The sequence below is a fragment of the Gordionus sp. m RMFG-2023 genome, chromosome 3 (genome assembly GCF_954871325.1).
Source record: "Gordionus sp. m RMFG-2023 chromosome 3, tfGorSpeb1-WG-v2, whole genome shotgun sequence".
NCBI classification, from domain to species: Eukaryota; Metazoa; Nematomorpha; class Gordioida; order Chordodea; family Parachordodidae; genus Gordionus; species Gordionus sp. m RMFG-2023.
Window position 1 is genome coordinate 3,328,884 of NC_088777.1, and position 16,834 is coordinate 3,345,717.

Sequence of the window (16,834 nt, forward strand, 5' to 3'; positions counted from 1 at the left end):
TACTGTTGAACTCAATAAATTTCACAAAATATTACAACAAATAAAATATATAAATCGAATGTAGGTTTATATAAAAAGTGTTCAACCTCGTTTTTATAGGTTCGAACTAAGCCTATACTTTTATTTTTTTTCGAACTGAACGTTAACCTTAAGCTTTATTTTTATCCGAACCTGAACGTAAACCTAACCGATATTCGTTTCGGTTCTGATCCCTGGTTTATGATAAAATATAAATATTTATATAATATAAAACTAGATTATCATAATATTTTTTGAAGAATATTAAATATAATTTGATTGGAAGGAAGGAGTTTTTCAAAAGGAATGTTGTAAACTTTTATAATGAATTTGGGTATGAAAATCTTTAATAAATAAATATACCTGAGCCTCTATATTTTACCAGATCAGAGGGTCTTGAGGTCGTTTTGAATCTAGTGGCCTAGTAAATATTTCTTTATCAAACATCTTACCATATTTTTATATAATACAAATAATGTAAAAATCACAAATAAAATACAAATAAATAAGACATTAGTATGTTGCAAACAAAACATGGAGGAAATCTATTCAATTACATAAGCCAATGGATTTCTAAGAGTTATTTATAATTTTTAAATGTGTCTATATATTGGCAGTGGTTATTATTAGTGACCTTTTAAAGTTAGGTCAAACATTTGAACTAATTTTTCTTTTTACAATGGGTAAGTAATGTATTATAATATTAATAAAGATTATGTAATATAGATTTTTTGTTTGGAAAGAAAACTTCACCCGAGGATATGCTCAGAAAAAATCAACGAGCCTTGAATAGGGCTATGAGAGATTTAGAAAGAGAAAGAACTAAAATGGAACAACAAGAAAAACGTGTTATTTTAGACATTAAAAAAATGGCTAAAGATGGCCAATTAGTAAATGATGTCATTTATTTTGGTAATCATTTTTTATTCAATATAGGATGCAGTTAAAGTTATGGCTCGTGATTTAGTTAGAACTAGGAGATATATTAAAAAGTTTATATTAATGAGAGCAAATATTCAAGCAGTATCTTTAAAAATTCAATCCATGCGATCACAAAATGCAATGTCGGAGGCAATGAAAGGTGTAACTAAAGCTATGCAATCGATGAATAAACAAGTTTTTACATATGTTATATTAATTAATATTGATATGTAAGCTAAAACTGCCACAAATTCAAAGAATAATGAATGAGTTTGAAAAACAAACAGAAATTATGGATATGAAAGAGGAAATGATGAGTGATGCTATTGACGATGCTATGGGTGCAGATGAAGATGAAGAAGAAAGGTATATAAATTTAAATTTTCAATTATTCATTTGAATATATAGCAATGCTGTAGTTTCTCAAATTTTAGATGAATTAGGAATTGAAATGTCAGAAAAATTATCAGGTATAATGTATATGCAATATATATTATTTAAATAACATGTTTATTATATAAAATATTCTTATGGTATTGCTTCATTTAATATCAATTTATAGTTTTATTTTACCTAAAATTTTGATTTAAATCTTTATAAACTCCCATAGGTTTACCAAATGCGAAGGATAGTATATCAATACCAGCTGCTTCTAAAACTGGCAAAAGTCTTCCACAGGTTGCAGGTATAGGTGGTGGCAACACATTTGCAAACTCCAAAACTATTGGGGATAATGACACAGTGAACAAAAATGATTTTAGCAATATGAATTCTGCAGAGATTGATGCTGATTTAGAAGCAAGATTGGAAAAGCTTAGGAGAGAATGAGTTACCAAAATAATAAATATTCCACCCTTACAAGATATCTCATCTTGCAGTATGTTATATAGTTATGATTCAATCATCATTCATAATTTAATCATGAAATAGCATGAATTTCTAGGACAAATTATGTGGTATATGAATTGATTGCCATAATTGATATAATTTATACTCTATTTTTTATTTATACATAATATATACTATATATATCAAATATATATCAAATATTACATATAAAAACATACCATTTTTTGTATTGTACCTAATAACTTATTTATTCTCATTATATTTGCCATAATTGTTTTTATAAAAACATCAAGAATGATAAAAATAAAGATTATGGTTAATATATTTTTTATCTTTATCACAATGTTTCACCATCCAAATAGGTAAAGTATATATATTAATCCTTTAATACTTAGGTATAAAAAAATAACACATGCTCTGGTGAGGTTTACTATTTTAATACATTTCTATTTTTATTCATTATTATAATCTTACATTTTAATCAGAACTTGGATCCAGAACCAAAAATTGGTTAAGTTCTAGTTCCTGAAATTTTGAAAAGTAGATTTTGAATCTGATTCTTAAATTTAATATGATTCTAAGGGTTTTGGCCTGCTTCCCAAACTTTGTTAAAGTAATCAAAAAAAGTTGAACCAATACCTTTACCCATATTCAACATTTTAAATTATTATATAAATTAGTTTCACTCATATTAGAACCAAATTTAGGAATAATTTTTTCTAGAGATTTCAAACTGTTTTTTAACATAAAATAGAACAAAACTTTATAAAAATATTTATTTTAAATTTATTATGCTTAGTTAAAATATTATGAGGGTAATTATAAATTGTGCCAAAATTTTGTACAAAATGTTTTTTTTAAAAAAAAAAATTGAACTCTAAATGGAAACCCATTAAGAACGAATCTTGCATTTATGCAATTCATATACATAAAAAATAGATATATATTCCTACAGAATTATAAGTTTTAATATCTATTGGTTCTTGTGATATGATAATAAAAAATAACGATTTTTTATTTTGAATAGGAGTGTTCCGATACCACTTTTTGTAGTCAGTCCCGATCCGATATTAAATTAATATCGGCCGATTACCAATCCTATATCATATCTAATTTTGTATTATTTTGTAAAGATACCAAGAGTTTTAATTTTTATTATACTTTTTATTAGTATAACATCTATAATCTAACTTTACCATAACTTATGTCATTTAAATATATTATAATGATCAGTGATAATTTATATTCAATTCTAAAAGTATATAAAATATTTTTATTGAAATTACTTATATAATAAGTAATAACATTAATCTATATACATAATAAGAAATAAACAAATATATTATAAAATTTGAAATAAATATTTTAAATAATATTTAACATTAATATATCGAAGATTTCTTTTTAGAAATACCAAAATTTCTAATTTATCAGAGGTCAGCCTGCGGCAATGGTAAGTCAATATCACCAGCTTCACTAAAAACAGATTCTGAAGATATTATCGCACACTTTTAAACCTAGGTATTTTTAAAAAAATCTATAAGCCTAAGCTAATAATTAAATTATGTTAATCATTAGATTTAGATTTTGGGATAAGTAATTTTTAATTCCTTTGTAACATTTTATAACAATCTTTATTTTCAAAAAACTTAATCATCTACACATGAATCAACAATCTTTATCAGAATCTAATCGGAATTTATATTTTTAACTACATGTTTTCACATTTGGGCTACTGGATATAGAGGTGGAAATATTTGAGTTAAGGAACAACGCCCAGGCTTGCCCATCTAAGTAAAGGAGCGGTCGGGAGGTAAAAGTAAAATATTTAAAATTAAAAGATTTACAACTTTTATTGTTTAAAATCAATCATTTACATAAATATTTTAAAAAAAGCTTCATGAAATTTCAACATTTTTAATACCAATCGTTATCTGAGGATGTATTGATATCAAAAACATGTATTTGCATGGAAGATCAACGTGGTGAAAATCCGATTTTACACGTTTCTCCAAAAGCAAAGAGAATTCAATTAAAGTTATTAAATTATAAATGCAATGCTTAAAATAGATAGAATTCACGTCAAAATTAAACAACAATAGATAGGAAGATATGGCTGTTACAGAGGAGACCATATTATCTAAAAATATTTAAATCTTAAAGTAGCGAGTTATTTTATAATTTAGCAAGATTTTAGGCTACTAAGTTTAGTTTAAGTTTACCATTAATTAACAATTAATTTTTCTATTTATTATTAATGGTTTAACTTTATTTAAATATTTCAAATAAGTAGAGGATATACCTCAAACATATTATACTTTGGTGGAAACGATAAGAATATTTATAGAGGCTATCAAGATTAACCAGTGCTTCTTCTGAACGAGAAATTAACATTGCTGGATGGTTTATAGAACAAAAAAGGAAGGTGCGCGAATCCATAAAATGTGGATTCATTATTATTGTAACATTATAATTAGTAATAATATCAATATTAAAACATTTTTTATATAATGGAAAGGGTAAAATTTTTTAGACTAATAGGCCGGTGGGTATATTTTTTAAAAACTATATGAGGAATGAACTTTTTTTTAAATATTCGCCGGGCGGGCTTGTAAGCTAAAAACTTGCCCATTGCAAACCTATAAGATAAACACTTGCAAAGTATAGACTTAGTGCCGTTTATTTTCTTTATTTATGTATAAACTGTTTCATAATTAGGCCTGTATATATTTTTTAAATAAATAATTTTAGAGACCTAAAGTTTTTACAACAAAAATTTATTAATTAATATAAATTTTAATATTAAATGTTTATTAACAAAATATTAATTACTATTATTTAATTAAATGTTAAATTTTAATCAAAAAGCATATTGGTTTTTACCTTTTTGATAGCTTTAAATAAAATTAATTCCTATCTATTTTTCTTTCCTTTTAATTGCTTGCTTTTCAACAGCCCAAAAATTCTTGCATTGAAAAATAATCAAATGATAAAGAAAATCTGGGAAAACGCTCCTTTATTTCGTTTTGTTATCTATATATATATCTACTACAAAATAAATATTAATAGATTAATATTAATAATTAATCTAAAAATAGCAATTTTTACATAAATCCTTTTTAATAATATATTAAAAGAATGAATGCGCCAAAAAAATAAAAAAATATATTAATCCCTAAAAAAAAATATGATTTTGCTTATCATAAAAAATGACTCCACACTTTACATAAAATAATGATATACATAACAAGAGAGTATACATTAAAATACACTGATTGATTCAATAATTAGACTAAAAATCTTGACTGTATATAATTCAACATCAAAAATGTAATAAATAATAAAATAAAAATGAAGAATTTTGGGTTGATCTGAATTAAAAACTAGATTTAAATTATTTATAAAAATATTATATAATTTTATGAAAAAAAAGTAACGAGTAACGACTCAAATAAAAAAAAGTTCTATTCGATACTATATGCAAATCGCTCCAGACCGATTTAGCTACTCAATATTAAACCCAGAAAATATTGTCTAAGCCTCGAAATTTGCTAATATAGATATCAATATCTTCAGGTTTGCGTATTATTTTTCTGGATAAAATACTGAGTTCGCCGTTTTTAAAAATTGGCGTAAATGGAGTGATTTTGGACCACTAATCGTTTCTTTACCCTTTGAAACACGGTTTGCCGTTCCTTTTCCTCAAAAAAATGTAACTCCGTTAGTAAGGGAATTTTTTTCATTTACGTTATTTTACAGCACTAATTTTTTTCATATATTGTTTTATTTATATAAATATAATATGCTAACATTTATAAAACATGTTCTAGCTAAAATAAAAATATAATATTTTAAAAAAAATGTATTCTTTTTTTTATTTATATTAAAATTATATATTAATAGAAAATTTTGCCCAAACTTGATTATTAAAAACCGCCATATTAGTGATTTTAAATATATGGCAAATAATTTTAGTAATAACCCTCGTGATTTCACAAAAATATGGTAGAAAAGTTGACCATCTTTTAGAAAATTCCTGGCTTCGATAATATACTTCGCTAAAACTTAGATTTCGCCGTTTTTAGTAAGCTATATCAAGGGTTTTATTAATAATATATACTGACCAATAACATACAAAATAAGATTTTTTTTAAAAAAATTTGACAATATATAGTAAAGATCAAAAAAAAAATTATTTATCTTTTAAAATTAGGGATGTACCGATATTTCAGCCATTTTAAAATATCGGCTATCGGCCAATATTTTAAAATTTTCCGATCTAAAAAATGGCGTTTTTAACAAAAATAAAATGTTATAAAATTAAAAAAATTTTTTTTTATCTAAAATCTTTTATTTTTATAAATAAAAATCGAAATACATTTTTATGTTTATTTTTTTAACAATAATAATTAATTAATAAATATTCTGAATTATAAACATTAACTAGCTTAGAGGAAAAAAAGCAGAAGGGTTGAAGTCAGAATATGAAAAAATGATATAAAAAGAATCATTGAGAGAGTTTATTATACTGTAGTTTTATTTCTCTTTTCTAAATATTTAAAAAATGTGTATATGATATATATTTATAGATTTTTTTATAAAAATATTAACATAAATCTTTCATAATTACATATAATTTTTGTTTATATTTGTTGCAAAACTTTATAAAGATTCAAATTTATTATGTACAAATATATCAATTTTCGGATGTATATAATTTTGTAAAAATAAAAATGCCCTCACAAAACGAGAGCATGATAATGAAGCCATGACAGACATGACATAGTGAAGACATCGGGAAAATATTATATATAGAAAATTAAAATCCATTTTTAAACGTATTTGTATTTATATTCAAATACATTTTTTAAATAAAGTAAGTGTATTTCTATTTTATATTTGAATATATATATTTTTAAAATTTACCCAGTCCTGATCATGGTTACTCAATGATATGTATTTTAATGTTGGATATGCAATTCATGCATTAAATATATTTAAATGTCTATGCAGAGAGTCAGCAGCGCTATTACATGGTTTGTAATTCAATCGATAAGACATTTAGGTGAAACAAAAACTACAAAATGCGGTGACTCCTATGTATGCACCTTTTTAATTAATAAATCGACAATCAGGTGTATATAAATCAACATGACGGGGGTCAATGTCATTGGATTAGATATCGCCCTAAAAACTAAAAGTCTCTGCTTATAACAATATAGTAAGATTAGTTTTTAAATTTTGAAAATGAGTTACAAGTGTAACCGAACCGATATGCTTCCACTGATCTGCTATTTCTTACAATATAATATAAGGAATTTTAATTACAAAAGTGAAGAAAGAAGGAAGGACGTCCTTGGAGAAAAAGTAAAAATATTATTTTATCTCCTTTTATATTCTCTTTTTCATAAGGTATATATAAAATTTTTACAAATTAAAATTAGAATATAATATTAAAAAGGTTAAGTTATAAAAATAAAAGTATTACTAAAATAAAAATATAATTTGAATAAGTTAAATGAATGAGCATTACATAATAAACAAATACTATTTAATAACCAAAATATAATATATTAATTTATTAGTTTCTATAATATAACAAAAAGTATTGATGATATGGTGTTTTTGAATTTTATAACAAACCATCTATTTCTACCTTTCTTTTATTAATTTTTTTAGTCATATAAAGTTCCTAACACATATCTTATTATGAGTTCAACCTATTCAATTTAAAAAATTTTAATTAAACGTTTAGGTTTATGGGTGAAGAAACATTAACTAAAGATGAATTGACTACAATATTCAAATCATTGAAAAAAATTCCTTCCAATAAAGTTTTATATTTATTAATATATCTAAAATTTATTTTTCGTTAATAGCAATGTTTTGACTGTGGTAGTACTAATCCATCATGGTGCAGTGTAACATATGGAATATTCTTGTGTATAGATTGCTCGGCCGTTCATAGGTCATTAGGTGTCCATGTATCATTTGTAAGATCATCTCAGCTAGATACGAATTGGACATGGACTCAGATCAGATCTATGCAAGTTGGAGGAAATGCTAATGCTGTAAATCTTAAAAAATAACATTAAAATTATATCTAAATTTTAAAAGGCTGCCTTTTTTAATCAACATAACTGTACTATATCTGATGCCAAAATAAAATACCAAAGCAGAGTTGCAAATCTTTACAGACAAAAGATTAATAGTCAGGCTGAAAAAGCAATGGAGCAATATGGGACTCAAGTTTAATTTTTACACTTAGATTGTTTTTATATATTTTTATTAGCTGCTTATTAATCAAACAATCAAAAATGATCAAAAAAATGATGGCAAAGAAGATGACTTTTTTAGCATTTTGAAAGATGACAATTTAGATGATAAGGACATATATAACTCTGAATTTAAACAAAAAAGTAATAAAATTAATTTAACATTTAATTTATCACAATAAAATCTTTTTATAACAAATTTAATATAACATTGTTAAGATTAAAAAAAATTAATATGTTTTTTGTAAATTATCAAAAATACAATTTAGCTGAAAACAATTTCTCTGGGGATCCATCTTTATTTACATCTTCATTATCATCAGAAAATGGGTTGACAGTCAAAAAATCAACATTTAATTCTAAAAAGGTTATTAATTAATTAATATATGAATCGAATATAGATTTTTAAAAAATTTATATAAAAATTAAAAGACTATTTATTAGAAAGAGACTCTCCTATCCTCATTGGAAGGAATTATAATGATAAGGCTGAGTTTTTAATGTACTTAATTATTTGCAAAAACAATTTATTTTTAATTTATATCTTTTAACATTGACACCAATCATCATTATAAAATTATAAGCTTAATTTTTATAGATATAAATGATAAAAGAAACAAATAAGAAATAACTTAATTTTTTTACTTGGAAAATTAAAGTACATCAAGGACTCTTCATAAAACTCAAATAAGTGTGGACTAAATAATATCTACTGCCTGGTTATTATGGCTGCAGAGAATCAAGGGCAATCTAGTTCATTTTTTTCCATCAACAACCAAATTGAACCATTGGTCACATTTTAAAGTCTAAACTACTATGGTGGACTGATTTTTATTTTGGTTTTAATTACCTATATAAAACAGAAGGGAAATAAATAAATGCAAAACATTTGATACCTTTATTTTTACTCCAATTGCCACATTCATCACCTATTTTTTTAAAAAATTTTGGCTCATAAAATATGAATCCACATATTGGAGGCCAAAGAATTCCTTTTCTAAAGACAAAAGAATACAAAATAAAAATATTTAAATGTAAGCACTTTTTAGGGAGTGCACCCCCAAATTTTTAATATGGTTTTGTAATTTTAATCTTTTTTTAAATAAATAGTATATATATGTATAGTCTTTAACTGTTGAAGTGTATTTTTGAAATAGAAATAAAAATAATTTCGTAGTTTTTTAAAAGAAATATATATAAATCAAAATACCATTAAACTCTAAAATTTAAATAATTTTGCTTATTTCTGAATATGGAAATAATAAAAATTACTATAATATGATCCATCCGCTTCATTGAGATCAGCTTTAAAAATGATATTAGATATTACCTTATTGCTAAGTTGCTTGCTTTGAAATTGTTCATAAAGAACTAAGTTGTTTGAATGACTAATTAATATCTACTTAGTAAAAAATGGGTCCTATTATTATTATAAAATGTAAAAACAAGCAGTTGTTTTAAAATAGGTTAACTAAGTTAACTAATGTGGTTTTTATATAGATTCTCGAAATACTTCACAAATAGATATAAACTTACATCGATTTAGCATTTTCAATATCTAGCTATATCTCGTCCACCTAGAATTGGAGTGCTCCACTTGTTCATATGTTTAAAATGAGAATATCAACATTAATGTTAAAATCAAATGTAGGAAAAACTTATTGATCAATTTTAACAGAGCTATAACTTTGACCAAAATTATTATTTTTTTTAATCTAGTTTTTATTTTTATATACACTGGGAATAAATAAGTTATTATCCACTTCTAACTCAAAAATTTTGAAAATGTCGAGTAGAGCACTCCAATTCTTGACCGACGATCTATTAAGAGTAAATAATGTATTGATGAAGACAATAATTTAAAAGTTCAAATGAGATTGAGTAGATTTTGTATATAAATAGAACTTGGATAAATATGTTTAAAAAAATTTATTTTTTAAAATCCAGTCTGAACCATGGACCGATTTTAAAGACCAACACCCATAATTATTCATTCCAAACCCAAAAACCCAACCGTTAACATTCACTCTTTGCAATTAAGATGAAAATCCTATAGTTTTTTTTAAGTGGAAATGATACATTCAGTCTGTGCCCCAAACAAAAGACATAGCATTTCATTAAACTATAAAAGATTTTAAGGAAAGAAGAAAAAAAAATTATTATTAAAATAAAAAATATTAACCCCAATCATCGATTTATATTAGGCAAACGTCACGGGGAAAAAAACGTTTTCTACTCAAAAGTTGGGCAACACCGTCGATTTCTCTGAAATGGAAAAGAAGGCCCAAATTTATGATTCCACCAGGGTTAAGATGGCGGAAAAGATTGCGGGGGATGCCAAGGCAGCTAAAGAACTCTCCGAACAATGCGAAGAAGATGAATCTAAAAAAATGTTAATTTTTATTTATTTATATAAGAGACCTGCAGGGCCGGGCGGTATTTTAATATTTAAATATATCCGGGCCGGGCCATTTTGACCAAATTAATGAAAGTGGTTGTTCTTAGTGTTGTTAAACTATCTAACTTTAGTAAACTTTAAAAGAGTGTAACCATGTTTTTATTCAAAAATATTCTAATCAATCTTCAAGTTGGGACTCACCTTAGAGGCTTAATTCAATATTTTAGGCTAAAAGCTTGATTAAGCTAAAATAGAGATGGTCAAAGTTTAGGTAATTTAACAACACTAGCTGTTCTTTAAATCGATTATATCAAATTTAATAGAAGCGTCTATAGAAGTCTAAACATTTCTGCCATCCATATAAAACAAAATTTGATTGGGCTCTATAAATAAATGATCAGATCCTGGTATTTTTATTTATCTACACAAATTCTAAATGATACCTTTTAATGTTTCCCGAATCCTTTAATTTTCTATTGTTTATATATATGAAGGAATAACCACGTACTTTTTGCTAGCTCTTTCCTTATGTAAATGTGTAGGCACTATTTCCTCGGAGTCCGAGTTGGGGTGGGGGGGGGGTCATGTCTATTATCAAAGACAGTGTCTGTTCAGAGATATTAGAAATTTTTTTTTAAAAAAAGGTATAAGTTATTTAAATTAAGGTAATTTAAATATTATTATTTTTTTGACGATTCTTATTTCATTTTTTTTTATGTCAAGAATCATGGATATATTGGATATTCATCAGTTTGAATATTTTATTATTTTTTTTGAGATATTTTGATAACTTAATTTTGTTTTCTTTTGTCTTTCCGTTTATTATATAAATATCAGAGACCCACAGGTTCGGCCCTAAGCCTGGCCCAGGTACCCACGCTGGGCCGTATTTTAAATTTTAAAAAAACCTGAGCCGGGCCTTAATTTTTTTTTTGATATTAACTTTATTTATATCAATTTATATTAACTGTACATTCATATTTTTGATAGTTTGCCTAAATCTGTTGCAACTAAAAATGATATGATAAAAAAAATTTTTAACGCGTTGATTTTTTAATATATTATATTATATATATTATATACAATATTTTTATTGAATATAAAAAATCCGTGTATAAATGGATTTTGAGGTACTTGAAAATATTTAATATAGAATCTGGACTTGGGATTAGGTACAACAGATGCACCAATCAAAAATCTGGAATCCCCTATTAATCCTCTGACCCAACACAAAAAAAGTGATCACCTATACCCATCCGTCTAGATTCCGCAATATATCTTGCATCTTTATTCGAGATTTTTCTATCACCCGAAATAATATCTTCCTTTTTTATTTTTCACTATCCAGGACTTCCTTGCGATTAGCTTACAACGATCTGAGCTTGCAGAGCAAAGCGAGCGACGAAAAAATCAAAAATCTTTCAGCTCAAAAGGCTAAACAATACGAGAGATTGGGTATGGGAAAGGAAAGCAATACCAAAAAGTTGGTTTTTCAAATGAATAAAATTAGCTCCTTTTTTACAATTAGAATGGTTTAACTGCCATTTACGAGAAGAAAAAAAGAAGGTGTTTAGAATAATGCATTCTTTGGATGTATAAGGAAACGAAAGTTAAAGATTAGTATTACTTTACTTTTTTAAATAAAAATATATATATATATATACGGTTATAATTAATATTTATTGATTAAGGGGAATCAGCCATTTTGCCTCTAAAGATATGGTGAACATCGAACAATTGGGCGTTGACAAAGACGACAGTGACAACCTCAGAACCACGAAGAATGCTAATAAAACAACCGGAAGTGCTGCTACACGAGATTTGGACAAATTCTTTGACAAGTCTTTTTTTTCCCTTGTTTCCTTCTTTCTATATAAATTTTTTTTTTTTATTAATTCTCAATTTTAATTTAATTTTTTTAAAAAAAATTAACATTAGATACGGGTTAGACGACGATTACCAAGACGCGGAAGACGACTGGTCTTCTAGCGGCAAAAAAAACGGGAAAAAGGCGGGGAGCCGAATTTTCGATGGTATTAAGCCCTACAGCGAAAGTACTAAAGATGTGGACATGGATAAATATAAGACGAAAAAGGGACAAAATTATGAGTATGAAATTAGTTAACATCGTATAATTTTTTTAAAAAAAACCAATGACATGTATAATACCTAGACTGACGATTCATTCAAGTTGTACATCAATCAAATCAGCTGGGGACGCCATATTGGTTACAGTAATCATTATTAAAATTAATAACATCAATCTGGATCATAAAATTAGGATAATATATATTTGTTGTTTTAATTTTAAAAATTAGAAAATACATAGTAGTTTTTAACTTGAGAATAATTATCATAAGGGTTACCAAAATGGCGAGTCCAGCTGATTTGCTAACGACGCTTTTACATGCATTATAATGAATGAATCGCCAGTCTAGGTATTATTATATGTCATTGAAAAAAACATACACAATAAGGGAAGGAAAGGAAATGAGAACATTCTTAGATTAAATAATATCCAACCATGTTAAAAGTGAGGGCCCTTAACTCCAAAAAATATGGTTCATACTTCCGGTTCTATATATTAGACAAGTTTAATGTGGAACATGAGGAGATGTATAATGATTAGGCCTATTCAAAAATAATTCGAATTCGAATCTAATCGAATAATTACGAATACGAATAACAAATTATTTGTTTTATCTGAATACGAATACTCATTTATTCGATTCGAATAAAACGAATTATTCGTAATATTTAATAAATTGTTTAATAAATCTAACATTTGTCATTTCTATTTGTTGACCTGCCAATCGGAGAGGTGATGTGTTTGTGTTTATAAAAATTCTAGCACAAATTTAAAAATTTCGAAGTGAAATTTAAATTTTTATTTGCCACATTTTTTGAATCTCACGAAAAGTTTATTTTTTGAATCTCATAATAAATTATATTAAAAATTACACAAACCAGAGGTACATAAAAATATATTACATTTCTACAATAATTATTGTTAGCTAGCCTAATTATGTTAGAGGAGATTGCTTCTGATGAAATTATGCTTGATGTTGAAGATGAGAAAATTTCCTCACAAAAGAGAGCAATCATATGGGATCAATATCAAATCCTTAAAGATAGTGAAAAGGCTGCTTGCAATCATTGCAAGAGTATTATAAAATGTAAAGGCAAAACAACATCTCCTCTTATTAATCATTATAATAGGTTTCATTTACACCCTAGTAAAAAAAATAATAAAATTGACATTTTTTTAAAGTCTACACCAAATTCTTCAAAAAAAAATTAATTTTAAGGATAATTTATTAAAATTATTTATAAATCATAATATTCCTTTTATTTATTTTATTAAAAAATTAATTCGAATTATTCGAAATATTCGAATCGAATACAAATAGTAGATTTTATTGTTCGTACGAATTTAAATAGTAAATTATTCGATTCGTTTAAACCAATTGAATATGAATAATGCACTATTCGATTCGAATTCGTTTTTGAATAGGCCTAATAATGATATGAATTGATAAGATACTTTATATAAATCTTATTTGACACGCGATTTATTTCTATCCTTCAGTAAGGATACCAAGGACGAAACCAACGCGGCTAGAACCCAATTTTCTAACGCCAAATCAATATCCTCCGATCAATATTTCAACAAACATACCAGGGACGAGGTATATAATAATAATAATACGTATATGTTGACACCATTTTTATTATGAAAACTTAATGTTTCACACTAACAATAATTTCAAATATTGTTGCTAAAACTTATCATTTTTATATATTTATATTTCATATTGTTTATGAATGACCAATTTTAAGTAGCGTTTATCATCTCAAAATTTTATATCCAATTTGATGGAATGATTAATAGTTAAATAAGTAGAAGAAAAGGGGGGGGGGCTGAGTCATTTGCCAAATCTATAAATGATTCCGTCAAATCTCGATTTTTCCTAAATTCGGCGTGCAGATAAAGGTTAATTCCACGACAAATCAATGCTTCGGACGACCATTTTAAAAATAGATGAAAACTTGGTATGATGATTCCTATATAAAAAATTAAAATTAGAATATTCTTAGCTCTAGAATTGAAGTTGGCGCCAATCTTAGTTTTAATGATCCTCAATTGCCAGATAAATATTTAGTCTGAAGTCACAAATTATATATTATTTTATAGCCCCCTTCAAATTTCTCATTAAGAAAATACTAAAATTAAAATTAAAATACTTATTCGAGATAGGTCACATTCGAAATCAGGGGGTTGTCACTAGCCTTTACAACCTCAGGGTCTCAAAATAATTTTTGAAAATGATTTTTAAAACTCTTTTTTTTAAGCTAACATTATCAAAATTACATTTATTTTTAAAAATTTTAAAATTTCAAGGAGGTTCTTAAAATTATCTAAGCTACCCTTCCCAAATATATTTATTTACCCATATATTTATAGCAAAAAAAGGTTAAGCTTTAGCTAATTGAAATTACTTTTCATAAGTAACTTTATAAAATTATTTAAAAAATAATAATATATAATTATAATATTTTTATTAAATTTTAAAATTAAATAATATCACAATTTTGTAAAATTTTACTTTAAAGAAAAGAATTTAAAACAATTTTGAATTGAAAATTTGGAACTTCAAAAAAAAATTTTTTACAGGGAAGCGAATACAACGCCAAGCTACGCAATCTGGAAGGCAAATCGGCTATTTCTAGTTCCGATCTTTTCGGCGAAAGTGACGGCTTCAAATCGGGAACTTCCAAAGGTTCTGGAAACCCTCGCAGGTCTTCATCCAATTTCTCCACGTCCTACAACAACGCTTACGACTACTACTCAACCTATAAAGACATGTTGTCCCCCGAGCTTACCAATATCAAAGACGGCGTTAAAGATGGGGTCAGCAGAATAACCGGAAGGTTGACCAACATGGCGAGCAGCGTGTTTAGTAATATTCAGGTTAAGCATTACGAGTTTTCTTGATAGAGAGGAAAGTAAAAAAAATACCAGAGTGCAAAATTGTGCGATTTGTAATCGAAAATTGGTTCTTTATTATCATTTTTACTTAAAAACAATATTCTTCTTCGCTAAAAATTGGGGATATTTATAGATATTGGGGAAATGTCTTAAATATTAATAAGTACTCCCTTAGCCTCCACCAATATTATTTATTATCAATATTGGCTTAAAGATTTTATATGATAAGAAATAATCCCAATTTTTATTTGAACAGAAATAAAATAATGACCGTCAATTTTGAGCCGAAATATTTTTATCACAATGACAATATTTTTATCATTCTTGATAACCTACATTTTCTTACTTTTAAAATAAAAATAAAAATTGAATATTAACTAAATTTTTCAAATTACTCTACCAATAAAACGGTTTAACTAACAGGACCGACCTCTTGACTTGTTTATTAAAGGAGATCGTACTCTGGGATTTTCTTAATGCATCTTTACTTACGAAAAGAAAATCATCTTTTTTTTATCATAAGGTCCTCCGCACTTTTCTCACATCATACCCCTCCACATGTTTTAAGTTTCCAAAGACTTCTACGATCATTTCTACTTATATCGAACACAAACAATTATATATTTATTTTTTCTAAAGGATCGATATAGCTAAGTCAATGAAGGTCGTCTCGAGGAACATTTATTGCTCTTGAAATTCTCAATCTTCGATTACTATGCTGAATATTTAATATCCCTTAAAAAGAGTTTGATGAAGAGGAAAAACAGAATGATAATAATTTTATATTTGTATTTTATCTTATTTATTCCTCGCATTATTTTGTAATTGATTATTATTTTTTGTTATATCATTTCATTTTAAAACCTTATATATATATTTTTTTTCCTTTTTTTTGTACTCAATTAATATATAGTAGCTGCATCTACCCAGGTAAAGTTTTAAAAAGAATTGTATCGAGATTACTGAAAGATGCTAATTGTGTACTAATTTAATTAGGTTTCAGAAATGGTATCAAAACATATGTTTTTCAAATATAATTTTTATAATCCCCGCCTTTATTAAATTTATTTACCCGTCTTATATTATTTATAAAAATATGATGAAAATTTCATAAAAAAACATTTTTAAAAACAAGTTAGTGGTGATTATGTTTAGGTTTGGGTATACAATCAAAAAACAAAATAAATTTCGGCCATTTTTATTTTGTGTGTATGTGTGAATTATAAAACTGGAAAATTTTCGAATATTTAAAAATTAATTTTTATTAGTATCTAAAAACTTGATCGTTCACGTCAATCATTAAATTTTTTAAGGTAATAGTTTCCAATGAATTAGTATGTATTATAAATTGATTTTAAAATATCGCATAACGCAATATAATTC

General features: G+C 25.8%; 2 protein-coding genes across 2 annotated transcripts; both read left to right on the top strand.

The window, feature by feature from the left end:
- Positions 1-648: 648 nt before the first annotated feature.
- On the top strand, positions 649-1,915 carry LOC135926007 (charged multivesicular body protein 2a-like). Its single transcript, XM_065461641.1, has 6 exons — positions 649-701; positions 745-908; positions 955-1,134; positions 1,175-1,305; positions 1,348-1,409; positions 1,550-1,915. The coding sequence occupies exons 1-6, from the start codon at positions 698-700 to the stop codon at positions 1,765-1,767; spliced, it is 759 nt and encodes a 252-aa protein (XP_065317713.1). The 5' UTR covers positions 649-697; the 3' UTR covers positions 1,768-1,915.
- Positions 1,916-7,496: 5,581 nt separating this feature from the next.
- Positions 7,497-16,532, top strand: LOC135927662 (ADP-ribosylation factor GTPase-activating protein 3-like). Its single transcript, XM_065463805.1, has 12 exons — positions 7,497-7,622; positions 7,668-7,859; positions 7,906-8,037; positions 8,081-8,207; positions 8,333-8,430; positions 10,268-10,455; positions 11,810-11,944; positions 12,153-12,302; positions 12,400-12,570; positions 14,051-14,150; positions 15,137-15,433; positions 16,091-16,532. Exons 1-12 carry the CDS (start codon positions 7,548-7,550, stop codon positions 16,103-16,105), a joined length of 1,680 nt encoding a protein of 559 aa, XP_065319877.1. The 5' UTR covers positions 7,497-7,547; the 3' UTR covers positions 16,106-16,532.
- Positions 16,533-16,834: the final 302 nt, after the last annotated feature.

What these genes read in the sequence shown, in the direction of transcription:
- LOC135926007 (XM_065461641.1), top strand. An exon ending in TGGCTAAAGATGGCCAATTA is followed by an intron (nt 909 to 954) that starts GTAAATGATGTC and finishes TATTCAATATAG; the next exon opens with GATGCAGTTAAAGTTATGGC. An exon ending in AATGTCAGAAAAATTATCAG is followed by an intron (nt 1,410 to 1,549) that starts GTATAATGTATA and finishes AAACTCCCATAG; the next exon opens with GTTTACCAAATGCGAAGGAT.
- LOC135927662 (XM_065463805.1), top strand. Translation starts at nt 7,548, where the DNA reads ATGGGTGAAGAAACATTAACTAAAGATGAATTGACTACAATATTCAAA. An exon ending in TTGGAGGAAATGCTAATGCT is followed by an intron (nt 7,860 to 7,905) that starts GTAAATCTTAAA and finishes AAATTTTAAAAG; the next exon opens with GCTGCCTTTTTTAATCAACA. An exon ending in TGGAGCAATATGGGACTCAA is followed by an intron (nt 8,038 to 8,080) that starts GTTTAATTTTTA and finishes TATTTTTATTAG; the next exon opens with CTGCTTATTAATCAAACAAT.